At 39.3% G+C, this 26,678-nt stretch overlaps 1 protein-coding gene across 9 annotated transcripts in view; it reads left to right on the top strand.

Moving 5' to 3' along the window:
• PTPN13 (protein tyrosine phosphatase non-receptor type 13) overlaps positions 1 to 26,678 on the top strand; it is a 106,254-nt gene that overhangs the window by 8,958 nt on the left and 70,618 nt on the right. For 6 of the 9 annotated variants that reach the window (XM_090138974.1, XM_090138978.1, XM_031596663.2 and 3 more), the window contains exons 2-4: positions 12,652 to 12,771; positions 21,068 to 21,237; positions 26,361 to 26,426. In XM_090138974.1, the coding sequence (XP_089995100.1) occupies positions 12,657 to 12,771; positions 21,068 to 21,237; positions 26,361 to 26,426 (351 nt within the window). In that variant the 5' untranslated portion in view covers positions 12,652 to 12,656. Of the gene's footprint in view, positions 1 to 1,592; positions 2,329 to 12,651; positions 12,772 to 21,067; positions 21,238 to 26,360; positions 26,427 to 26,678 lie in introns of those variants that run through there. The other 3 variants (XM_090138976.1, XM_090138980.1, XM_090138975.1) reach the window with 3 other exon arrangements.

Here is a 26,678-nt window from a genome sequence, read left to right as displayed (position 1 = left end):
AAGAACTGAAGGGAGTTCCACAATGATAAAAGGCATTCTTTTTGTTCTTGCCTGCCTCAATGTCAGATTGCTATTTTCTGTTGGCATGAGTGCAAGTGCTCTTTTGCTGTGTGGGCTCTTTTGCCTTGCTTGCTGAAATAAGCATAGAAGAGTCAAAAAGAGGATTTTTTACCTTAAACCTTTTAGTTATGTGATACTGTTCAACAGCTGTGTGCTCTGTCTTTCACTGTTAGCTATTAAACAGCCAAATAGAAAAAAACAAGTTGCATTTAGTTTGATATGTGAAACTTGCTTGCATAGTGCAGAATATATTTTTCAGTATTAGAGAAAATATTTAAGTTTGACATTAACTGAATTCTTTGATATATGCATGCTCTCTTATTCTGCCCCACCCATTGTTTTTGCTTTGAGAATATTAAAGAATTGAAGATCACAGCATTTAACTTTTCACCGTAGCATGAACTGCAGCTTGGGAAGTCTGCTGATGATGCAAAATGTGCTGCTTCTGCTTCCCTTTTCAGTGGTTTTGGACATGGGGAAGAGAAACGATTGCCTGTCTAGACTTCAATAATTTCTATATAAATTTACTTGTTATGCAGACAGCATTCAGTTCGAGGTTTATGATGTATTTTCAATGATATGCTATGAAACCAGTTTATAAAAGAAAAAGAGGAGAGGCTGTTGTGCCAGAACTAAAATGCATCTCATGGGAGTGATTGCTTTATGTAGCACTTTGGAGTCCCAAGATACCCTGTCTATAAACTGTTTTCAGGACATTTTTCTTTTGTTTTTCCTTCCCAAATGTCACCTGGAGATGTGAGGAGCTTTACTGCCTGTTTCTCTTTACTACTGCTAGTGTAGAATGTGGGGTGAAGTCTTACAGCCACTTTTGCAGAAGTCTTGTTGTGGAAGCCCACTGACCTATTGGAGGAGGTACTGGTCAGCAGGATAGAAGGTGAAGGCTAGTTTGAGTGCCAGCTGTCTTCAGTTAGAATTTCTGCTGATGCTAAACCTTTTAATCTTTGAATTTCAAAATACAGCCTGTGAATTGCTGTAAGCAATTATTTTGCCCTAAATGATTGGGGTAATATTCAGTTTCCAGGTCAGTGGATGAAAAACAGCTAGTAAACCAAGGTGTGAAAATGCTACAAAAAAAATTGACTAGTAATTATGATATCAATGATCAACAGTATGGCTTATGTTTGCCAGCAAGACTTGGCACCTGTAAAGAATTATGTCTTTGTGTTGGGTGTCCCTTCCCCAGCTGAAACAGTTTGTGTGTGCACTCATGCAGCTCCTCTTCTCTCTGTCCTGCTTCTCTCTATGGTGTTTTGGTTCTGTCTTTGTTCCTCCGCATGATGAGGAAGCTGTGAATTATTCTGAAAAGATATTAAATGTTCTACCTTTTTGAGATTTAACTTGTCAAATTTTGGTCTTTCTCTTCCCATTTTTATTTTCTCCTCTGCTTGAGGTAAACCTACATGCTAGGACCGGGTTTTGTTACTTTGTTATAAAAATCATGGGGAGGTGAAAAGATGCTGAAATTGGTTCCCATTCAGGTGTCTGTGATTATAGATAACTGTGTGATCTCTTCCCTGTTACAAAACAAGAGAGATTGTCCTGCTGTGTTCCATTAGTTGGCTTAGTCTGATAATTAATCAATTAAGAGTGATACTGGGCATGGGGAATCAGAGATTCGATTGCTACTGTGAGGCACTCCTCAGTGGAGCAGGGAGTTGTGGTAGTTATGGCTTAAAGTCTACTTTTGTTTTTAGGTGTCTGGGGAAAACTCGCTGGATATTATGGAAAAAAAAAATTGAATTCTATCTTTTGACCAGAGATAAATTCCATAGTCCTTTATGCTATGAGTTAAATGGATGACCTTTTAAGCCAGTACTTAAGATGTAGGATAAAAAAATAGATGGTGGAGAAGAGGGACTTAGGTGAAGGAAACATAACTATCCTCAAGACAAAGTAATTTGATGCAGATGGCTGCTGTATTTCTTCTCAGAGGTTTGACAAGCTGATCAAAACCTTACCTGCCAATGGCAGAAAATAAAGTCCTCCAGAAGGGAAGAAATTAACCTAATCCATTGATGCACTTTAATTGCATACAACTGTTATGTTAAGTGTGGAAAAATTGTGTTCCTTACTGTTGCATTTCTCTTTTTGTCCCCTTTAAGACCTGGAGTTGCAGTGGGTAACACAATTCTGATAACAGCAGCTTTAGGGTTTATTTCACTTCCGCCTCCAAAGTTAATGGAAGAATGCAATATTCAACTTAGGTATATGAGGGAGATATTTGGAGTTGAAAACACTATTTACTTGGTATGTTTGAGTTCTGTATGTTTTCATATTGAGACTTCTTAATCTTTTCTACTGCTATGGATTTACTGTTCCCTCTAGTCTTTTTTTTTTTTTTTTTTTTGGTGTAGAATTGTATTTGGGATGGCTGGAAGCTTAATACTGAACCTAGTATTTGGGGCCAGGGGATGTCTGAGTGCCACACGCTTTCAAATCTGGACAGTTCTTGTCTGATCTCTGTAGACATTGGTTAAAAAACCTTGTTCCCAAAGTTGTTCTTTTCCCAACTTTAAAATAATCAGAAATTCTGGAAGCCATTTCCAGTTCGATAACTTTCAACATTCTACTTCAGCATTTGATAAGCAGAGTTGATATGGAATGTATGATAGTGAGACTGTATATTAAAACTGAAAATGTTTTGATAGTCATGGTATAACATTCTAAAGTTATATGTGGTTCTGTTCTGTAATATTTGGGTTGTAAAAGTTGTACCCATGTATGGAAGGGATGAAACTACTATAAAGACCATGTTTTGTAAGAGTTGAGCTCTTAGGTTTTAGAGCGGTCACATTTTTTGGCCTAGTTATGGTGTTTCTACTTCTTTTATGTTCTCTAGTTAGTGTTTCTTTGGGTCTCCATGAACTAAAAGAGTAGGACTTAAGTTGCTGAATATGGAATTACTAAAACGATTTTGAGAACAGCAAAATCTGTTGCATTCCTTAACTGATGTAGCTCTTTGTGCTCTAGCTCTGCCAATAAGTTCAAGTGCTCTTCTACTATCTTTCCATTCTTATTTCAGTCAATGCCTCAGCTGAGCAGGACTATTAGAGGTTCATACAACCTTCTGCTTGGTTCCATCCCAGTTCAGTGAACACAGTTTGTGCCTCAGCACTGCGTGCTTGTGTCCTCAGTCTGACTTGCTGTCTGTTACTGCTCACAGAACACTGTCAAAAGAGAAGAAAGGTGATGCCAGGACTTGCTTTCCTCTCATGGCATCTAGGCCTGCACTGGAAAAGGTTCTGCTGGCTTGTCCTTGTTGTGCAGCCAAGGGTGTAATATGGCTCTTTGTCCTCTAACTCTACTAACATGAATGAATTGAGCATCCATACAAAGCAGTACTACCCTGAACTCTGGTGTTTTTTTTGTTTTTTGTTTTTGTTTTTTTTTGCAACTGAGGGCTTGTCATTGTGTAAGGGAAGGGAGGAGGTACTGCTGTCTTGTTTTTCCTGTTTTCTGGCAATGCTCTCTTCTGTAGCTTGTTCTGTCCTGTCATCTCTCCAAGTACCAAAATACTGCAGTTGGATGGAGTGTTGTTGCATTCCAGTGCATGAAGCTAAGTGAGATGTGTGACACTGGGCCATCTCACTGGCTGTGGCTTTAGGTCATCTGTTATGTGTGTGTGGAAGATGTAGTTAAGAGTTCTACATGTCACTCTGCAGTTATTCATGTTGCTGACAAATAATACCAATGCTTATATTCTTGGTCGTGAGGTTCCGTCTGTGCTCTGAATCTCGTTTGATTTTTTGTCTCAGAAACCATAAGCTTGGGCAACAGTAACAGGTAGAACAATCTTTTAAGAAAGGAATTAATGTCTTGTCCCACCTAAAAGGAAAAGGACTACAAAGTCCTAAGTCATGACACCATTGAGGGCAGTTTAAGCGTGAAGAATGTCGTGGCTGTAGGACTCAGTAAACACAGCATGTCTTAATTGGAGATGAATCAGAAATGGGGTGTGTGTGTGAACTGTGTTCAAGGGGCAGTATAGGCAATTTAATAATTGTTAAGTTGTAAACAGCATATTGAATCATATAATGTGTAATTATATATATTTTTCTGAAATGCGATAAACAGAGTGAGAGGCTGAGGGATTTGCATTACCTGGCCACATTCCTGTTAATGTGTTATTTTGGGACAAAGCCCTTGTGCTGTGTCAACTAATGTTATAGAGCAAGATCATGATTTCCTAACCATAGGCATTCCAAGTTTTCAAGTTGGTTTGTCTACTAATTAATCTGGAGCTAAAAACCCCCTAATTGCAGGATTTAAATAAGGCGGTGTAAGCTAATCTGGAAGCTTTTGGCTTTCATAAAGAGATCATTTGGAAAGCAGACACCCATGACGAAATAACTTCATGTTTTTTTGTCAAAGCTTTTCAGCTGACAGGTAGTTCTTGATGTTCTGATCATGTGTGTCACATTGACTGCGCTGTTCTTACTGCTCAATCAGCTCTGCGTCTACAAAGCTGACTGCAATATGGGCAGATTGGCAAGCAGTAGGTAAATCGTGATGGATGTCTTGAGCTGCAGAAAGCAGATCAACTGTGGATCCTTGGTACAGAAAGTCTGAGTGGAAAAGGCAATATCTGTGCAGTGCTTGCAAGGTGGTAGTGCTTAGAAACCCTGCTGAGTATAGATTTGACAGAGATCCAAGGTGACTTGAGAGTTTGAGAAATACTGGAATATGAAAACACCAAAGCAAGTGGATGCTTCAGCCTTTTGGGAAATTCTATAATGAGCCAGTGGGGAACAGTGCCTTCCTATGAAGTCTGGCTGCCTTATTGTGGGTAATTGGTCTGTTTGATAACATGAAAGCAACGCTGTGTGCTGTTTGCTCTTGTTCAGATTTTTCTGATGTGCCCCACAAATTGCTCGCTGGCTGGGGAGGGTGTGCAGACAGTGTGTATACCTTTTGTCTCAGTCAATTTCTGTGTCTGCATGAGTATGGAAAAAAATGCCAAAAGAAGGGATCCACAGTGTAAAAAAGCAAATAATCCCCCTAGTTGCCAGGAACTCTGCTTTTGCCAAACAGCTATTAGGCAGAAGAAATCTCCATGTTTGCACTTCATGCATCTGAATCATGGCACAAGCATCTTCTATATTAACCAATTTATTTATATATATTTTTTTCCAATTTGGTTTCACTGAACCATGTTTAAGACAGGTGATGTGCAGACCTTTTTGCTGGTTCACTTTGGAGTGTGGATAGTGATAGGAGAGGGGGAATGGTTTTAAACTGAGGCAGGGGAGGTTTAGGTATTAGTTTAGATATTAGGTAAGAGTTTAGATATTAGGAGAAAGATTTTCCCTCAGAGGGTGGTGACGCACTGGAACAGGTTGTCCAAGGAGGTTGTGGATGCCCCATCCCTGGAGGCATTCAAGGCCAGGCTGGATGTGGCTCTGGGCAGCCTGGTCTGGTGGTTGGTGACCCTGCAAATAGCAGGGGGGTTGAAACTAGATGATCATTGTGGTCCTTTTCAACTGAGGCTATTCTACGATTCTGTGTGCCTTTAGCAGACTCTCAGTTACTGGATATAAAAATGAGATGTAACATTGCTCAAGTACAATACTGACTAATTTTCAAGAGTCTGCTTCTCAGCTGTGCTTTACTTCACAAAGGGGAAACATCCTTTCTATCGCTTTAGCAGTTACTAGGTGCTTTCAAGAAGCAGCAGTTAAATTGAACATTTCTTATGGAAAACAGGTCAGGGGTGGAGGGAAGACCTTTCTCCATAGAGCAGATCTTTGTGTGGATGTCATCAAGGTGCTTCTGCAGCGGTGCTGTCCTGCACAATGGGTCTGTGCTGGACTTGCAGTACCGTGCATGTGGAATGAAGAGCTGCTTTCTGGACAGATGGAGCCCTGCTGCAGCCCATCTGCAGCTATCAAATCTACTTTTACAAATGCTTACAGATCCTTGCTTTAAAGCTGCCTTAGCCAAAACCCTTAATAGGTTTTAGAGACTCCTAATTAAGCTTTCAAGTAATCGATGTTGACTTCTAAAGGTAGATTGGTGTTCCTGTTGCTTTACAGCTCCATTTGTCCCCCAGGGGTTTTTTCCTGTTCTGCAGGAGAAACATAAAAATGAATTATTTGGTACATATAGGTAAATGCACATATGAAGTATAGATACATATGTATAAATGTGTGGTAATGTAATACATGCACACGCGTATCTGCTCAGGATCTGATGTGGGTATATATTACAAAAAACATATCCTTCCTGAAGGCTGATATAAAGTTTAGAGGGGTAGGCACATAACTTCATTTGACAGTGCTTTTTATTTCTTTCAGAACAGTCTGCCTTCATCTGGGGAAAGTGTAATGAAGCAGTAGCTTATCAGCTGTTGTCCTTTGCATTGCTCTGTAGGATAATTATGCCATGGACCAGTGAAATGCAGCCAGCAGCTTGTTCACATCTCTGCCTTCCCCTTGGAGCATATGTGTTTCTTGGTCTGCTCTCCAGAACAGGGTTGGGATTTCATCAGCTATCTCCTCTTTGAAGTAGTTTCCTTGAATCTGGATCTCACTTGAAAGTATATGAAATGATATTATAAAGTTGGGTGTTGATTTCACCCAATAACCTTCCCCTCGGATTTCTTCAACAAAGATCTTTGTACAAATTTCATCACCTGCTAGGATCATACACCTTCTAAATTGTATTTTGAGCATCTAAAAAGTGTAGATCTAGTGCTTTATAGTACCATAACTTCATTCTTAGTAATATCTAAGAATTTTGCATACAAATTTTTCCTTGTCTGTAGAAAGAATGCCTTTTTTTCCCTGCTACAGAGGAGTGAAGAAAATGCTGTGCTCTGGATAGTAGACTTGATAGCTGCTACCGACCTTGAATTAATTCAGTTGAAGTAGAACAAAGATCTCCAAGCTTATGCATTGGTCCTAAAAATGCCGTTGTTCTTGTGTGTACAGTTCTCGACTGCAGAAATGTAGGCTTATGTTCTGGCTTGTCTGTTTTTCAGGGTAGAAATGCAGAATTTCACAATGGGAATTAGTCATGTCTTGTGTGAGTAATTGCTTTATTCCCAGACAGGTGAGTTCACAGATAAGATACTCATGGTGTCATCGAGCTGCCGACCTTGTAATGTTCTGTTCCTTATGCCGTGCTGCCCAGCAGTTTTTTTCCCAGAAATAGAACATGAAGTGGTAACTGTCTGGAAAGGTGACATGCTTTTTTTTCTGCTGCAGGTCCTGGGACTCTCTGGTGATTGCTTGTGTTGTAGGGCTACAGCAGTGATGTAGAGAAGTTTAAATTACTGAGAAGTTGGGAGTATTGTTGATAGGTGGAAAATGAATTTCTGCTTTGCTGATTGTAAAGCAATTTGTGGAAGGATTGAAGGCAAGTACTCTAGAATAAAATTTAGTTTTGAATAACTTATGATGGAGCGAGCCTTCATACTTGGTAAGACTGTAGAATATAATAGTGATTTACAGATGCCACTGCAGTCTTAACCTTTATCTTTCTTACTAAAGTTGGTGGATTTTAATATTTTTTTTTCCAACATTTTATCTCAGTTATGTCACAATGTTATATTTACCTGAAAGTCAGCAATTGTTTCAAGTTAAAAAAAAAAAAAACCAACCAAAAACAAACAAACAAACAAAAAAAACCCCCAAACCTGTAAAGTTTCCTGAAGTGAACTTTCTTTTTGTAGTGCTGCATCCAAGAAATGTGAGGACTCATACTCTTGGCATGCTGTGCCTAGGTTCCTGCTGATCCAGTCGTGCTGTCTTCATTTACATTCATTATTACCTTCCTGCAGAGGGCTGTAGAACTGAGAAGGGATAGCTATAAAGTGAGGGATTGTTCAGTTACTGAGAATGGAAAGGTTCATATCAACGCATCTGAACCAGCAGTACTGGAGAACTGATCTAATGTAGCACAATTGATACTGCTTTATTACCACAGGAGAGAGTTGAAGCTTAAGCTCTTATGAACCCAAGCTGTTTTTGCAGCCCTGAAATTTCTGCTTTTCCCTTCATGAAGTCTGTGTTAGTCGCAGGTATCCTGCTGCTACTTAGCAATTAAAATGAAAGTTACACGTCTTAGGAAGGTGGTAGGAACTGTGCCTCTCCCAGGTAGAGTTGATTAGCAGCAAACTCAGGGAGTTGCCAAGGGATCCTACGCTGACAATTAAAACAAGAGAGGGATATGAGAGCCATGCCCCAATTTACGTGGATTATGCTAACTTTGTAGTGATAATTGTATGCTCTTCTGAATATGATTTTAATATCAAATGTGAAACATCAGCTGCCCTGATGTATAAAAGAACAGTTTCCAGTTGCCTGGGAAACATGACTTTCATGATGATTATTATATACATTTTGGACTGGATTTACTAGTTTGCCTTCCCTGGAGCCTCAGATAAACAAGTTGATCTGGTTCTGGTGATAGAGAGGCTGAAAAAGGAGAAAGGAGGGACCGTATTGTCAGCTACACCTCTGCGTGTCTTCCGTTGAGTCTTCCGTTGAGTCTTCCGTCCAGTGCTGAGAGCTGATTTCTTTCCACCTTCCAGGGAAGAAAGCTAACACTTCCCCAGCAAAATGCACACCTCTTGCCCTGGGGTGCAAGCTGGGATTGTAAAGTCACACTCCTGTCTTCCGGACACTGGACTCCAATGGTGATTGAAGGCTTTGCTGGCTGACGTCTCATCTGGGAGTATGTGAAGGCATCACTGTATGGCCGGAACAGAAGGGCTAGAAGCCTCCTATGCTTCTGGGAATGTTCAGCTTTCTTGAGTGTTATTGCAAATTGGAGTTAATTACTGCTCTTTTACATAGGGGGTGTCAGGTCAAGGAGAAAGCATCAGTTTGAAGAGGAGATGCAATTGTAAAGGAATTTTCTTGATAAAATGTGAGGTTTAGCCCAGGTGTATGGCACTGTGTTGCTGGGATTGCATCCTGTCTGCCTGCAGGAGCAAAACAGAGATGAAAGGAAAACAGGAATGGAAGAAATTTCCACGAATTGAGGGGGAAAGGTGTTCTATTGTGTTAACACCAGTGTCTCCAAATGAAAGAGGGACTGATGGAATGAGAAGTACCAAGCATGTTTGGTTCAACAACTTCCATTCACATCATTTCCAGTGGTTATTTAGAGACTTAACAAAAAAAGAAAAAAAAGAAGAGGGCAAGATCTGTGCCTTGTGGGGCTCTCCTCCATTTATGTCTCCTATTTGTATCTGTAGACATGAAAATGGCAGGCATAGCACAGTGCTTGTTTCTTTATTCTCTAAGGCAATACTTGATAATAGTGTGCAGTAAGTATCTTGAGAGTTGGATTCTAAACAATTATCCATAAACACAGCAGATTTGATTAGCTTATGTATTTACCCTGATTGCATGCCTGACTTAAATATTTGCAAACAGTGCCTTATTTTGTGGAGAGTCTATGCAAATTGGACCTGCAGCTAAAGGGAGCCACACTTGATGTACGCACAAACCTCTGTGGATTTGAAAATAAGGTTTCAAAGGGTACTGGAGCCTGAGCTTTTTGAGTTGGTTCCAGGGTTCTCTGCTTAAGTACAGTTTCAGCAGTGGTGTTACTGGGGATAAACTGATAGGTGCGTTCTCAGTCTTCAGGGGTGTGAGATGTGGGTCAGCATAAATAAATAGCATGGTGCCAGCACTCTGAGATTACAGGGCATGGCAATGACTCCAGGTGCTCAGGCTCTGAAACAGGAGAGGCTAGGCTTCCAAAATGTCCTGGTACAGCTCCAGTTTGGTTTCAATGGGCTTTGTGAGCATTGGATGTTTCTGGAAGGCACTTTGCATTCAGCAAGTGCTCAGCAAGACAGTTTGTGTTTGTTTTTGGGCAGCTAAGAGTGGCTTTGGAGATTTAAATTTTAAGAGGTTGTTGTGCCTATTTGTTTATATATTTTTGGACAGAAATATGTCTTATGGTGCTTCTGCTTTCAAACACTGGAGTCTTCGAAGCAGAAGTTGATAAAGGGATCTTTCTGACCGCTAAGAGAAGAACACTTGTCAGAAACTGCCATTTTTGGCCAGATATACTGACAGAGCAGTGGGCATTAATGTTCCTGTTGTAGACAGATAAAGTTTGACGTGGAGAAAGGGTTTCTTTTGGTTTTGTGTCTTTTTTTTTTTCCTTGTTAACCACACAGCAGATTTAGGACTCTCACAGAGCCTTTCTGCTGCCTCTGTTCTCTGTTTCTCTTTTTGTCAAAGGAGAAAAATGAATCCCAGCATGTTTTCTCTGGTGATCTAGAAGCTCCAACAGTGTTTTTATATTCTAGATTTTTATTTCCCTACTTCTAGTGAATGTAACAAATGACAGCATGTAACCGGAGCAGCCGTTCTCTGCATTTCTTGGCAGTGTGCTCTGATGAGATACGCAGCAAGAATGAAGTAGCTGCAGGCATCTCAGTGAACCCATGTTGTTAAAACGCAGCTTGTGACCTGGGGTTTTGGTTCTGAACATGGAATGTGGGGAAAAATGCTGATCTGGAAGGCAGGGTGAATAGCAAAGAACGTGTGTTGTTAAAAACCAGCACACAGAGTTGTTGGAGCAGTTCAGCCTTTTGACTTTCAGTCTTGTGTTTTTAGGATCTCATTTTCAAAATGACTAATAGTACAGTTTTGATCAACACAATTACAGCAATACTTTCTTAATATTTCGGGTGGCAAATGCTCGGTAAAATTTTGAAAGAGCAGGCTATGATATTTCTAATTCTCGGGCACTATTTCCAATTTAAAATTCAGAGGGAAAATTGTCAGTGGTCGGGGGAAAGAGGATTCTGAGTATCTCAGCTGCACACATAAATAATTAAAAAGCAAGTTGATTTGCAGGCTAAAGTAGTAGGAAGAGAAGTAAGTGTATACTCAGTTGATGAGAGTTTGACAGTGTTATTTGGTTTGGGGCTATGTGGTGCTCTGTAGGTGCTGGGGCCCTTGCTGTGGGCTGCATGGTGCAGTGCAGGGAGGGGAGGTGACCAAGCATGCTTTGCTTGTTGCACTGCCAGGGAGTGCCTGAGCCATCTGCCCAAGAGGAAGGAGCTGGCACTTGTGCTCAGGAGCTAAACAGGCTTTGGGAAGGAGGTGTTTGGTAGGGCAGAGGCCTTTGGCCTCAGCTGCATTCTGTCTTGAAGCTGTGCTGCCCATGTGGCTTAGGGTGGAATGGCATGGAGGGTGAGAAACTGCACACAGGGCTTGTTGGGACAAACGGTTTATACTTGAGTTCATTCTCTTGTCCCGAAGCAAATAAAACCACGATGTAACTTCTTTCCTGCAGAAGTTGCACTTGTGTATGTTCAAGGAGTACATTCTGTCTCAGAGAGAGTAACCTGAAAGTCAGCTGCGTGTGTATGCTTCCCCAGTATCCACTCTTAATTTGGTCACCGTCTTCCTGTGTTGTGTTGTGTTTCCCACTGTGTGAATGTCTCTGTTCAAAGGCTGTGTGGCAGGATCTGCTGTGCTGTTCAGTTGCATATGGCATCCCCACCTTCACAGCTGACACAGAGTTTGAGTCACGTAGCCTGTGGATATGCCTGGGGATCGCAGCTGTCCCAAACTTCCCAGCTTGTGAAGAGTTCCCAGTGCACCTGACTGCTTTCTGCCAGTCATGTTCATACACTGAAAAATGCAGGGACTGCCAAGAATGGCACTGCCATTCCAAAGGTGGAAAGTTGGAAACAGACTTTATGTACATACCATGAGCACAAGAGAAAAGTCTTTGTGTTCCCCACAGTGTTACTTGTTCTAAGCCCATATTGTCCACTCCGGAAATTCAGGAGCAGCCTCTTTTTGCACTACATTCACCAAGGGACAGGCCCTATGGGAGGATCCCAGGAAATGAGGAGACGGCAAGTTCAGAAGAACTGAACATTTCAAAATGTATCATTCCTACAACTTTCTTCTTGTGAAAAACCCAAGGACAGTGTCTGGAGAATGTGGACAGTGCCTGCAGAGAATTGAATGATAGAATCATAGAACCACTAGGGTTGGAAAAGTTCTCTTAGATCACCAAGTCCAACTACCAGCACATCCCCACTGTGCCTACTAACCGTGTTTGTAGTAATGAGTGCTTTGTTGTGTTCTACTTCAGTTTTCCAAATCAGTTTTTAATTTATTTTTCTTTCACTCATGCTATGCTGATTAAATGAAAGCTAAAAGCTGGAAAAGTATGAATTAAAGAAAACTAAACTGTGTCTGATAAAATGCAGCCAACAATAGGTAATTTTCAGTATCATAATACATGTAGGTTGCTCCAAAAGCAATGCCCTCTATTTACTCCCGTGGGAATTAGTATAGAAACCAAGAGCACAATATTACCAATGGATACAACAAAAATCTCAGCTACAAAACTCTATTTTTCAACATAATCATTAACATTAGCTATGCATTTTTGCCAGTGATGAACAAGAGATGTTTGGTTTTTCATCTTCATAAGAGCAGGTGATCAATTTTGTGTTGTTTTCTTTTTATCCTTATGGTAAATATTTTATATTATCTATGTCTGTTGAATTCTGTTTATATTGCAGAACTTGCAGAAAGTAATTGCTATATATTCTTAACTCAGCTGTGTCTCATTTTGCAGATAACATGCATGTGTCACTGGCTGAGGCTCTGGAGGTTCGGGGAGGGCCACTGCAAGAAGAAGAAATATGGGCTATTTTGAATCAAAGTGCAGAGAGCCTTCAAGAGCTCTTCAGAAAGGGTAAGCATTTTCAAGGAGGAATATATGCAGAACAGGAAACATCTTGCCTATGTTTTCCTATTATGTACTCCCATATTCTTCATCAGCTCTAAACACACATAGTAACCTACCCCTCAGTAAGCTGCTTTTCAGGTGAGCTGTGCCTCAGCTCAGTACTATTTCCAACCATTCCGTCATGTTCTGTTGAGACATAAAAACATGTTGGGTTTTGCGTGGTGACAACTTCACTTTGGTAGGAAGTTACTACATACTTTCTGCATTATTGTAGGCATTTAGAAAGGAGATGGAAACACAAAGTGTTAAATGTGGCTGATGTCATTGGAGCAATTTGATATCGAAGGGGTCGCAAAATCAAGTATAGGACAGTATAGTGCAGTCATGCTCAGGCTGCTCTAATGCGATTCAGTCCTGAGTTAGACAAAAGCAAGCCACTGAAAAAAACTTGATCAGAGGGCTGGCAATCACTGCCTAGAATGCATTTATCGATACATTTCTAGGTACTGAGAGGTATGTGATTGCCTGTTCTATTTTCAGGTATTTTCAAGTGGTGTCAGTAAATCTCTCTCCGCTGACCCCAAAGAAGACTGTAAGCTGAGAAATCTTATCTGCAGTGCTGCTAGTAATTGTCTGTCCTAGCATTAGATCTAAGTCTGGTGCCCTTCTTCTCCCTCCTTTTCCCTCATGTTTTCCTTCATTTTTATAACCTACACACCCTTCAGCCTCTGCATATCCCCTCACACTTTTTTTAATAACAATAAAAACTGATGTCAAGCTTTGGACATTGGTGTCACCATTAATCTGGGCTTGGATAGAGGCTGCATTTCCATTGTATGTCCAGCATTTGAAAAAATTAATGGAGATATATTATCTGCCTGTATTTAGGCATGCATATGTTTGCTTATACAAGTTTATTCAGGAAAAATCAGAAGCTCTCACTTCAAAAATGTCTGTTATTGTCATCATTTTGCCTTATTGCTATGCAAGGGGCACGTTTTCATTACCGAGGGAAAACTCTGTTGTATTTTTTGCATGGATTTTGCTTATGGTTCTAGCAAGATTAAACACTGTAGTTGTTTTGGTTTTTTTTTGTGTTTTGTTTTTAAGATATGCTTTAGACAAACTGAGTATCTCTACAAACGCCAGATCTGTCTCATATATGACACTACCTCTAGATGTGATCTCTGCTGGATGGTTTACAAGAATCAAAAGAAGACAGATGTGGGCAGAAACTTTGATAAAGAATTAGATTTTTGATAAAGATTGTCTTAATTTTTTGATCAGGAAATGTTACCAGCTTTTCTGAAATACTTTTTTTTTGAATGTAAATTATGGGTAATTTTGGGTATTGTATACAAATTGAATTGCAGCCTTGTGCTAGCAGCAGTCCACATGGGGTGAGAAATATTCCCTATTAGGAACGTTCACTTTATTGTTGCTATTTGACCAACTCTCTCTGCTCCTTGTATTGCAAGAAGAGGAAGCTGGCATCTTCCTTCCAGTCTCTTTCTTTGATACCTCTAAAAGAGAATTGGAGAACAATTTATTTATTTAAGACAGTGAACATAAAGAACTACATATAACTTCACTTAAGAGATATCTTGAATGATTACAGAGCTGGACACTTCAACACCTGAAAGAAGCCTGTACCCTAAGTATGTAAGAGTGAAACTGCTTAAAAATTGTAGACTAGAGAGAGTGTTTTGCAAGAATGAAGTCTTCACTAGAAACAGGAGCTCACCCTTTCCTAGCAGTGCAGAAAAGAGTTGTAATTACAGTGAAGGCTGCCAGCAAGATGAGAGTGGGAACACAGTGCATCCCTCCTTTGGAGGAACAATGTAGAAAGATGAGAACACAGAAAGCAAAGCTGCCCCAGGACTTCTGCTGTATGCTTTTAAGGTAGGACAGTGTCTGCCAGTCAAGACTGGCTGAGATGGAAGCTGTTTCTGGTCTCACTTCCTATCAGTGAATACCAAAACACAACTTTAGATAAAATCAGTGCCAGAAGAATCTGTCTCTTTTTGGATATGAGAGTGTTTTACTGAGCTGTTCTGCTAGTTCAGCAAACTGTTTTCAGTCGCATGCTGTTAATTAACCTGGAATATAGCCCTGTGGTAAAGTGCATTTTAAAAGACACTCAAATGAAAGAGCTTTACAGTATAACAGTGGTTGACAAAGGCAGTTTAATTCCTCCCAGCAAGATGCAGATAACTAGTATTTAATGAAGATTTGGCTTCTCTAAGGAAAAAAATCTAGACATCTTTTTTGGTCATCTTGAATATCAGTTTCTGTGCTGGCTTGTAAGGATGTGCTGCAGAGCTGATGGAATAAAGAATGCAGAGGTTTCCATGAGCTTTCTTGTCTGTCTCAATTTCGTTTGCTCTTTGTGGAGAGCCTGTAGTATACAGGGAATCCTAGAGGAGTCCTGTTTGTCACAATTAATTGTCAGTCATGACGTACAGCTTGACAGATTTGCCTCAGTGGCAGAGGTTATGTTTCCAGAGTTGTTCAGATGTGTACAGCCACTCCTGGCTGAGGTACATTCTCCACATTTGGCTCTTGTCAGTCTCAGAGATGTGATGCTCTTCTCTCACTCTTTGTGTAGCTCTAGATTCCCTGCACATCTTGTTCTGTAACAAAATCTAATCTTGGTGAGTATTTTCTATATTAAGTTTCCTCAGTTTAAAAAGCAAAACAAAATAACACCTTCCCTCCATACGCCCCTCTCCCTGTCAAAAAAAAGAAAAAGAAAAAAACAATTCAGAACTACAGCCTAATCAATTTGAAATTAGGATTAAATGGCATTGGAAATTGTCATTGCTTATATTGTCATCTATTTGCAGCTTCCTCACATCAGCCCAGCAGCAATGCATACATAGAGGAATGACCAGCCTAAGAGACCATTTATATATTTGTGAAATCCTGGTCAAATTTTGATAGCCTTCTCTGCTTGTTCGAAGTTGAGAATTCTTGCAATCATACCAACTGAGAAAGCATCCTTCAGTTCATTTGTTAATTAAAATTGGTTTCAGGAAATACGAGAAAAATATTTTAGACAAGCTTCTGTTAAAGATGTGATGACATGACTTGTAAGTGTTATGTGTCTTAGTGAGTCTGTCTACTTATCCATCAAAGCACCAAATACAAGTACATAATGAAATTCTATGTCTTCCTCTGTTAATCACAGGTTACACCATATCTAATTCAATGATTGATCAATAAATATACATATTTTTATGCTTATTTATATTTACAATTCTAACAGTTGTTGAGTCCATTAAAATACTTTACAAATTGATTTCAATCATTATAAGCAGTGAAAGATAGGATGGAAATGCTCAGTTGCTAATCACTGGTGTAGAAGATCAAGGCTGGTAGTTGTCATGTCAGCAAGCTATAAGCTGTTAAATGGAGGAGAAAGACAATCCAGTGCTCCTGATTGCAGTTGTGAAGTTTAAATCTACTGATTTGAAAAGGCTGATACCAGACCTGCCCTTCTCTTACATCTGTTTAATTATCTTCACTAACTATTTTGTTGTTTAGAAGGTGAATCAGCTGTGTCAGACATGCTGAATCTTGTATTCAGCACTGTGTGAAGGCAGAGGAAGAGGTCTTTGAAGTGCAGTATCTCGGCTGTGAGCACATAGGCGTTAGGAGCATGCTGTGCTCTTGGCACTTAGTAATAAACCAGGCTTTCTTCTCGTTAAATAGGTTGAAATGGGGAAAGCTTATCAGAGCTTGAAAGTGGGAAAGATTTTGTTGCTTCAGCCACTCCTGTGCTAGCATGCTTTATGAGTTCTGGAAGTAGTTACACCATGTGGTTCAAATCAAACAGTGTACTCAGTACAGGAGGAAGAGAAGGGGAGAAAACAGTTCTGCTAATCGGAGAGCTGGCTGGGTAAATGCAGTCACTTTACAAAAATGGAAATGGAGAATTGTTTCTCTAAAGAAAAATTATACTATCTGAAAGTGTGTGCAAAGAAACACAGTGATGTTTTTTCAAGCACCTGTAAACCTTGTTGAGTCACCCAGTTGCATGCACTTAGCTTGAGTGAGTGTAATGAAAGGCAAGGAGCCAAAGTGAAAGATGTTGGTGGAAACTAATGGTGAGTCCTGGTAATTGGAGCTGTTTGGGGAAGAGGAGATGGAGTGGGTTCTTCTTGTTGATTGGAGGGTAAATACAGTAAGAGAGGGAGAAATCCACATTTTTCAGCCACCTATTGCTGGCAGGTTTGAGTACATTGCTTTCTCTACTTTATGTATGTCATTTCCTACTACTTTTGCTAAGGGCTACAGCCTAAGGGAGGAAAAGTTGAGAGAAAACACAGTTAAAGGACCTTGAATTGTTTAAATAGCTTAGGAATTCAGAATTACCAGCCATCAATATTGTAACTTTGATCAATTTTAAACTACTGCCTGAACTTTCTTATAGTATTGTTTGGGTTCTTTTGCTTTGGCTACTTCTGTGCTGTTAAACTGTTTAAAAGACTGTTTTCAAAGTCTTCAATTTGTTTGGCAGATGCTATTTAGCTGAATAATCTTCCAGATTTTATTGCACTCAAAACCAGTTCAGTCTCTCTTTCTAAGTAAGACCACACTATTTATTTGTGTCTTGGCATTGATGATAAGCTGTGCTCTCACAAGGGTTTTGTTACCATGCTGCATACTTACAGAGTTAACTCAGGGCTGGCATCTCCAGCACAGCTGAAAGTTTCCTGGACATATAACTGACCAGGAGTTGTACCCTGAATTCCAGTGCTTCTGAAAGAGGGTCTCAGGTTTCTCTTTGTTGTTTTCTCCGTTATTCTGGGGAATAGATTTCCCTTATGACTCTGAAAAATTCTTCTGAAAGATTAAAAGAGGAGATGAGCATCTGATGTAGATGTAGGCGTCCCTGTTCACTGTAGGGGAGTTGGAAGGGACCCTTAAAGGCCATCTAGTACAACTCAGACAAATCTGTGATGTTTTCCATGGCACAGGCAGTGAGATGGAAGAGCAAAGTTACTTGAAAATATTATTCTTAGGATAAATTTGCATAGTAGGAGCTTTTGTTAGTAGGTTTGTTATGGATGCCTCACGGAAGGAATAAGAGAATTAATTACTTTATTCTCATCCTTTGTAAACATAGGCTGAAGATTATGATGTAGGCAATCTGATCCAATATATTGGTTAAAACATACTAGAAGATGAAGCTAGGGAAGTGCCAACAGAAGAATCTTGGCAAAATCAATCCCTTTTCTACTCTTAACCACGTTCATTGTCCATAGCTTCAGATCATGCAGACTGTAGAACGGAAGTATTTTACATGGGTCAGTATTTTACACAGGTCAGTAAATTCAATCTTTCCATCTACAGGGCACAAAAGCATGAGTTGGAGTAAATCAATATTTTCAGGACTTCAGGCTAAATGGGTTGTTTTTTAATATTGTTAAAACTCAGTCACATTTCCATTCTCATAATCTCTGGTTTCTGTAATACACTTCGGAATACAAAGTGTTCAGAGTTATTTAAAGTCTTCATGGTCCAAATCATTAAGGATAAAGGCTCATCTTTATTCAAGTTGAAACTGTTAAGCAGTAACCTTAAAATAGTTTTCAGTGTTTATTTTTGTATCAACACATAGCTGGTCAAAATGCAGTAGCTAGTTGCAGTTTTACTTTGGGAAGCTGGTGGCCAGCTGATGTTTTCTTTCTAGAAGTGCTTTACAATAAAATGTAACACTTAAGAATGTAATGCCTGATGGGAGGGTCTCTTCATCTCTATATTTCTTTAGTTTATCATCTCTGTGTACTGCCATAATAGTGGATAACAGTTCTATTTGTTTTGGAGGAAGCGGGGTTAGAGTTACAGTGCAAAATGTCTTTGGGGCTGGGAGAGGCAGATAATGTTGTTGTCTAAATCAGTTGGCTGTAGTGACTTTCTTTTACTTTTGCCATATCTGATGTTTCGGGTAATTGCTCAGTGAGTTTTCTTCAGCTCGTCTTGTTTATAATTCTAAGTATTAGAGAAGGTCTCATATTGTGAGTCTGAACTCCAACTTTGGAAGCTTGCCACAGTGAGAGAAGGTGAATGAAGAGATGGTCTTACTTAATTCTTGTGATTTGTCTTGTTATACATTCCAGTGAAACCATCACCTTGGACAAAATTGATTATTTTTACATCTGTATCAAGCAGATGTTTTGTCTTGGCCGTTGCAAATGATGCTGGGCTTAAATCATTTTGTAGCCAAGGGTCAGTCAGATTGCCCCGAGGAAGAAGTGATGCATGTATTGCAGTCTAAGAATTGATTATTAATGTCCGCATGAAGTTTACATTTTCTTGTCTTTCCCAAATTTATTTGATGTTGTTGTATATTCTCTCTTCTTTACAAGAAGAGAGAGATTATCAAGTAGGGTTCCGTATTTGGATTTTGTATGGTTTTAGGGTGCTTTTGTTTGGAGTGTGCATGTGGTTGTTGTTGCCTGTGACAAACTGTGTTGATCTTTATGGGGAACTCAGCAATTCTGTACAAGAGCTTGAATTGATTTAGCCACCATGATCAGAGATACCTACTGCAGTAATTACTGATCTGTTTGGGATCCAGAGGACAAAGCGGGAACAGCAAAATATGTTTCCTTGAGGCAGCAAGATTGAGCCACCCTTGTGTTTCATGAAGAGCAGGGAGAAAGCATTTCTATGCTGTGAATCTGGAGCTTTTCATACTGGCTAGTAGCATAATACACTGGCATTTTAAAATGAATTAGGAAAATCATAACAAACTTTTAAAAATATTTTTATATACAATGTGTGTGTGTGTGTATATGCTTTTTTTTTTTTTTGGCTTTGACTTATCACATGAGTGTTTTGTTTGTTTAAATTATTATTAAATGTGAACTTCTTTGTTTAATTGTAAACTTTAATAACTCTCAGGAAAATAAAAGCTCATGAAGAAGAAAAATATTGAAGTGAGAAGTGCAAGTTTTTGCAGGTTCAAGGGAGCTTAAACTTGAAATAATGAATGGAAGCAGTCTGTAGGATCTGTCTATTTTAGAATGATTTCTAACCTTAATGGTCTCTCTTTCCTTTCAAAGGGAAATTGTGCTTAGGGTTTGACAGCAGTGTATGTGTTGTCTTCTCTACTGAATGGATTCCTCTGCATGCACTGATAGGAAGGGATACTTGCTGAGCTTTCATGAGTTTGAATTTGGGAACTTCTTCTAGATAACTGTACTCATTACACAGTCCTGCTTCCCACATCATAGAATGAGGGAAGCCTTAAAGCAGTTTCTTAGCTGCTTTGAGAGGAAGTGGAGTTGAAGAAATGGAAGGAATTACTCAGTAGATCCTTTTACATCTGATACCTATATGCAGTAATTCAATACATTTGCTAGGAGATTAGAAATATTCTAGATTTACAAGATAGTTGCACAGCCTGGTCACCAGCACTGCAGGAACATCCTAAACTGATAGGAGAGTGGAAAATGTTTGTGGTGATGATGAGGAGGGAAACGATCATTCTGTAGCTTGTGCTTATGACATAGAGGAGAAAGACTTTCAAGTCCTTTAAACGTTTCCTCAACTTTTTGGTAAGTTGTGTAGTAGAAAACAGAGCATCTGTATTAGTGCTTCTGGAAAAGTAATGAGTTCACTTTTTATTTTTACTGACATAAAAGCTTGTGCCTCATTTGGTGAAATGAAGCTGTTTTGCTGTGAGATGTAGAAAAGAGAATTTCAACTCAAGAAAATGGAAAAGGAAAGTTTTATTAGCCGGTTTGGTTCTCTGATTTCAGTGCTTGTTTTGCTGTTTCAAACTGAAGTTTGGAAGGAGAATCCTAGAGAAGGGTTTGGGTTAGTTCTTTGCCTTCTTCCAGTGTTGACTAGAATTTTGTTTCTTTTCAGTAGTGAAATTATTTCTTGCTTTGAACTAGATAAAACTGAAGTTCCCCAAAACCGTTTCTGTTTGGCCCAGCCAGTCTAATGCAGGATCTTCCTTTACTCTGCTAACCTGATCTTCTCTATCCAGGTCGTTGCTGCTACACCAGTACTGTTAGGAGAGCAATTAATTCCATTCTTGCTTTGGAGTTGGCTTTCATGACATGGCTCCTATAGCATTTGATCATTTTTGGTGTTTCAGAGATGAAATAACCTGGAGAAGTTGGGGCAGAGGGACTATTGTAGTGGTTATGAAGCACCATAGGTGAAAAGGGAATTGTACTGATATTGAATATGTGTTTGAGCAAATAAAGTTACATCAAGAAATGACACAAAACAATTGTATGTTAATTTGCAGATATTTTTTTTTCCCTTCTTTCAAATACAGCTGATCCTGCCACTCTGGGATTCATCATTTCTCCATGGTCTCTCCTCTTGCTTCCATCTGGCAGTGTATCATTTACTGATGACAATGTTTCCCACCAAGACCTACGAGCGTTCACAGCACCCGAGGTTCTGCAGAACCAGTCCCTGTCATCTCTCTCAGATGTTGAGAAGGTACTGTGCCTCTTCCACTGCAGAGTGCTGTCTTTAAATGGACCTTTTTGTCTAAAGAATTCTTTATCTGTGTGCTTCATTGATTTCTTTTGGGAAAGGGGAGGGACCCTTCTGTTTTTTTCTTTGTACGTGTAAGTGGGGTAGAGATTGTGGCTGTATTGTGCCTATAGGAATAAGTGTCTGTGTGCAGATCTGCATGTGTTCTAACAGCCATGCTTGAGCAGTGGCTACATGATTTCTTCACTGCCCATCTAGCTAATGGGAAGCAACATTTCACCTTGTTTTTCTAAAAGTAACATCAACAATTTCTTTCAAAGGCAAACAGCATGTAAGAGGTAAGCAAAACAGTTTCTCAAGCATGACAAGACTTAAAAAAAATCAGATATTTTTGCTCATCTCAGAAAATTTATTTTAATTATTAAAAATACTCATCAGTTGTGTGTAGAATTGTTCCTTTCCACCTTCCTTTTCTTCTCTTCCCCAAGGGTTGATGATCAGGTAGGTAATGTTTGTGTATGAAATCTGCTCCAGGTCATTGATACAAATAGTCATGACAACTGTTGCCTCTCATATGTTTGCCTACCAACCATTTGTTGCAAATGGTAATGCTCTGCTTTGTCTTTGTCAAAGATATTTAGAGGTTGGAGTAAAAGGATGCTGAGTTCTGTTCTCCTTGGCTTCTCAATATCAGTAATCCTAAGGGAAGGATAGGAGCCAAAGCTAGCATTGTTTTAAGCTGGGAACAAGCATGAGGTTTGATAACATTTCTCCAGAAGGAGCAGCACTCTGCTCTTACATCCAAGGAAGCTGGTGGTGGCATAAGGACTATCAAAACATGTTTCTGTCTGTAGAATACATGGCGTGTACTACTGTGCTACTTCTGCTTTCCCCTAAATCTTGTATGTAGTTGTTTTTTTTTGTTTGGTTTTTTTTTTTTTTCCACAACTATATCAGATAAAAATCACTGCATTCTCAGTTACAGGCTCTTTCTCTGCACCATAGTAAAATTAATAGCATAATAATGTATATTACTTGATCTATGACAAACCAGGCAGCCAGCAACATAAGTTGAAAGTCTTAAAAGAAAAGTAAAAATAACACTGAAATGAATGCCAGGATCAGATTCAGTAAAGTAGAATACAGCTGCCAAATTCTGCAGTCATAGTATTGGAATTGTTTATCTTGCTTCAAGAGAGACAACATTGTTGAAGACAGTAATTTTGTCTCTAGTGTAAGCTGGGAGGCTAGCATACAAAACAGGCCTTTAAAAACATCAGACACAAGTTTCTGAATGGCACATTTGTGAAATTCAGGACTGATGGCATTCTTTGTTTCATGCCAGTATTCATTCAGAACATCTAATATTAAAAGCCATGTTGTGACGTTTCTTAATCTTTGGGGGAAAAAATCACCAGAAGGACCTCTGTGGTTTATAAACATGGGCACAGAGCATATCAATAAGCAGTGATCAAACACTGGCATTCTGCGCATATGCAGTGCTGATTAATCTCTGGTTACAGCAGTGTGAGTTTATTTCATGACAGCAACACAGCTTTTCTTGCTGGAAATGAGACTCCAGGCTGCAGCTATTGTGATGATGTTTCCATTGGGAAACAGCTATGTGTGGGAATTTATAAGCTTTGGCTTTACATAACCAAATTACTCAGAGTCACCTATTAACTAAACAGAACCCTTTAGTTTGTGATTGAAGCTTCAGACTTTGGGTTTAGGATGAACTAAATTGATTCACAAACTCTACTAAATTTCTGCACGTTTTGTCCACACTGTGGGAGAAGGGTAAAAAATGAACTGTTGGGATACCATGGGATGATATAAAAACATTTGAGAGAAGTGTTGCTGCTGCCATTCTTGTTCTCATTTAACACTTGTCAGATGAAACACAGAGTGGTGCTCCCCGTGCAGCATTTGGGGCTGGGTGCAGCTAAGGACAGCCACAGTCTAAGTTGTTAGATGTTACATTATTCATCCTGCAGTCAAATAAGGGAGATTCTTCTCTTGATTTCCTAGAAATAGTCCTTTGTGTTAGAAGAATTTAAGGATACCATGTTTTCATGGTGGCAACAGTGTACAGTAGTGTTGTGTTAAAGTTACATTGGATAGCATGCCAAGGACAGGAGTGACTGTGATGCTGGACTGCAACCCCAGATGTGGGAACTGCACAGAATTTTAGTCTGTGTGTAGTTCTTCCACGATACCCTCCTTTTGGATGTATTTCTTTGCTTATGTGAAAGAAGAAAACTGCCTGAAGTAGGAAAGAGAAGTAAATTTGGTACGAAAACTTTACAATAAAGTTATACTGGTAAAGCACTCTAATAATGGTAAAACAATGGCAAAACTCCTCACTTAGAGAATAACCTGGCCAAACTAAGGAAATTTTTCTCCTGGCATAAAAGCAGAACTGTAAATAATTATCTTTTTGTTTCTTCCTGGTGTTTTGTATGAACACCCCTGTAATATTATGGTATTGTTTGAAGGCATCAAGGCCATTCAGTAACTTACTTGCACATGCTTCTTTTTACTAGCTGTTTCCCTTTACATCAGTATTAAACTATGTGTTGGAGTGTACAGTGTTTGTTTTTCTCCAGATGAGCTGACTTCATGGTTCTTAAGTCTTGCTTTGTGTTAGCTTCAAACGTATTTAAACTTTTTTTTTTTTTCTTCCTACTTCTGTGGTTTGCTAAAGTCATTTAATGGAAATCTGAGTGTTTTCCTCTTTGGATCTTGTTCTGAAATAGGTCTGGTCTGGGATTTGGGCTCTGTGTTTTCCTATTTCTTCTGCTCTCTGACCAGACAGTGACAGGATAGCTTTCAGCTCTGCAGCTGTGACCTCACTTGTTACTTGGAATGGTATATGCATTGCTACTATCAGACAACACGGTGGTCAGGCAATGAATACCCTTCTGATTAATCTAGGACACTCAATCAAATTGAATGTAAATCAAATTTGATGCAATTGCAATACAATATAGCTGAAGTTATAGTGAAAGATGATTTTGTGAAGTGAATTTGGCATTGGTTTCTAGATTGTGGAAATTATTGGAATTATTGTAAAACAAAAATGAAGTAAAATGTTTCAAATTACTGCTGTAATTTCAAAGAGGTTCATCTTCAATCAAAGGTTATGTCTTGTGGAGAGTATTTTAAATATCTGTGCTTGTTCAGTATTACAAAGTAATACAAGGGTCAGTATTACAAGAGCAAAATCACCTCTTGTTTACTGATTGTTTGAGATTAGTTGAATTCAGGGTGGTTTTTTTGTTATTGTTTTATTTATTTGCAACACATTTTTTCATAGATGGTTTTTGCCTCCTTTTCATGCCTGCATTATCTCATGTAAGGAGCCTGATGCTGTGCTGTACAAAGCTCAGTCAGTGATGCCTTTGTGAACAGATTGCTTTGGGATTTCCTATCTCCCTATGTATCTCACCTATGCTATGGCTGTCAAGGGCCATGCCAAACACCAGTCTGGCAGCAATGTGTCTATTCATCTAGTTTTGAAGTTACTGTGTATGAAATAGGAGAAAGTTGCTGGGTTTAATGTGTGAGATGTTACTTTAAACTGAAACTATGTATTTCTAGGTGGCATGTAGTGGATACATTTTTGTTTTGTATGTAGTTGTAGCTTGCAAGTAACTGGAGAGAGACTGCTCCCTGGGATTGAAGTGGCAGAAGCCTAGGATTGGAACTTCTCTGAGTACATTGATTTCCAATGTTATATATGAATAAAAGGCACTGAATTTCAGAGAGCAATTTTTAGTATGATGTGATGTTGCTTCTACTATTATTTAGTAATTACTTCCTTACCCTGTCTCAAAGTTGTGTATTGCTCTTTGGAATACATTATAAGGAAACACTTCCTATTTTACAAGAGAAATCTGAACATGCCTCTTACATGTGTTAGGGGCTACATGTCTGTGCAGTGCAGTGGTGACAGTTATGTTGTACTGCCTTTCAAGCAGTCTGGCCTAAACAGGAAATCATTTCTATATCCTTTTTCTGAGTCTTTGAGAATATATTTTGTTTTCTGTACATGAAGAGACTTCCCAATGCAGAGATCAATTCTCATGTCCAACCTTCAGCTACTTCTAGCTGTGCAATTTCCACCAATTCTACAGGCTTAGAATGGGATGAAGAAAATGACCATTTCACAGGTTGCAAAAAAAGTCTGTGTGTTGCCTTTGTCCACTCAGTGACTTTATGAAACTTCATATGAAGTTTCTAGGACAGAGCTTGTCAACATATGTATTTAGGACTTAAGTAAGATGTGTTGCTTTTCATTGGTGAAGAGACTTCTTTCAATGACTTATTCTTAATTTATCGTTGTCCTCATAATTGCTGCTCATTGTCTGTACAGTTATTTAAAGTTGCACATATACTGCAATCAATCTGATAGCAAGAGTCATTTGTAGGCTATGTTCCTTACAGTCCAGAAACTTGTTTTTTCCAGTTACTTATTTGTGTTGTAAATGACACAGTGACCTGTGACTGTGTATATTTGTGGTCTTAAATCTGCAGTATTTGAAGGCTATAGAATAACTCCAGATGAGCTTAATATGTTGAAACCATATGTTAATATCACTGCTGTTGACATTAGCTGTTAGTTTATAGGTATAATGATTAACACATTTATATCTTACAACATCACTGATAGATTAAGTTGACTGCTTTATACCTTTGATACTCTTGCATTCCTTGCATTTTCTCCTCTGATTCCTATCCATCCCTTGGCTGTCTGAGTCTTGTCAAGGCCTGCTGTGCCTTCAAACCAAAGCATTATGATGCCTCAGGTACCACCTTGTGGTCTGTGCCCTATCTGAGGCTGCTGGCATGGATTACAGAGGCTTCTGCCTTCAACGTGAGAGGAAAGTTTAAAGTGAACAGAGAAGACAGAGACACTGATGAGATGCATCCATTTTGTTGCAGTAGAGTTTGCTTCTCCAGACTTTGTGGAAAAGGGGAAGAAAAATCTGAAAGTCAGTTAAGCTTAACTGCCAAGAAAGTGTATACGCAAAATGACTCTGAGTTCTTTGCTCTGCTTTAAGGTGCTTTACGTTTCCAGTTCAACTCTCCTGAGTTGACAAATGTGTTTTGTCTTACTACAGGTCCATATTTATTCTCTCGGTATGACACTCTTCTGGGGAGCTGACCATGAGGTTCCTCAAAGCCAAGTAAGTTTCATTTGGTTTTGTTTACCGCAGTCTCAGATGCAATTTTGTGACCACTGTTGCATGTGAATGAACACTCTCTCCTCGTGGGACGCCAGAGAGTGTGGATTATTTTCTGTACTTCTGAAACACTTCTGTATTTCCTGTGATGTGTGAGGGTATTGTTATCACACAGAAAGAAGGTGCTGATACCATGTTTGTGTTTGTTTCTGTGAAGATATATTTAGGTTGGTCTTTAGTGTCACAGGCTGAAAG

The sequence above is a fragment of the Phasianus colchicus genome, chromosome 4 (genome assembly GCF_987193195.1).
Source record: "Phasianus colchicus chromosome 4, bPhaCol1.hap1.1, whole genome shotgun sequence".
Lineage (NCBI taxonomy): Eukaryota > Metazoa > Chordata > Aves > Galliformes > Phasianidae > Phasianus > Phasianus colchicus.
The sequence above is the reverse complement of the archived record's forward strand: the minus strand, read 5'-3'. Positions and strand labels throughout refer to the sequence as shown.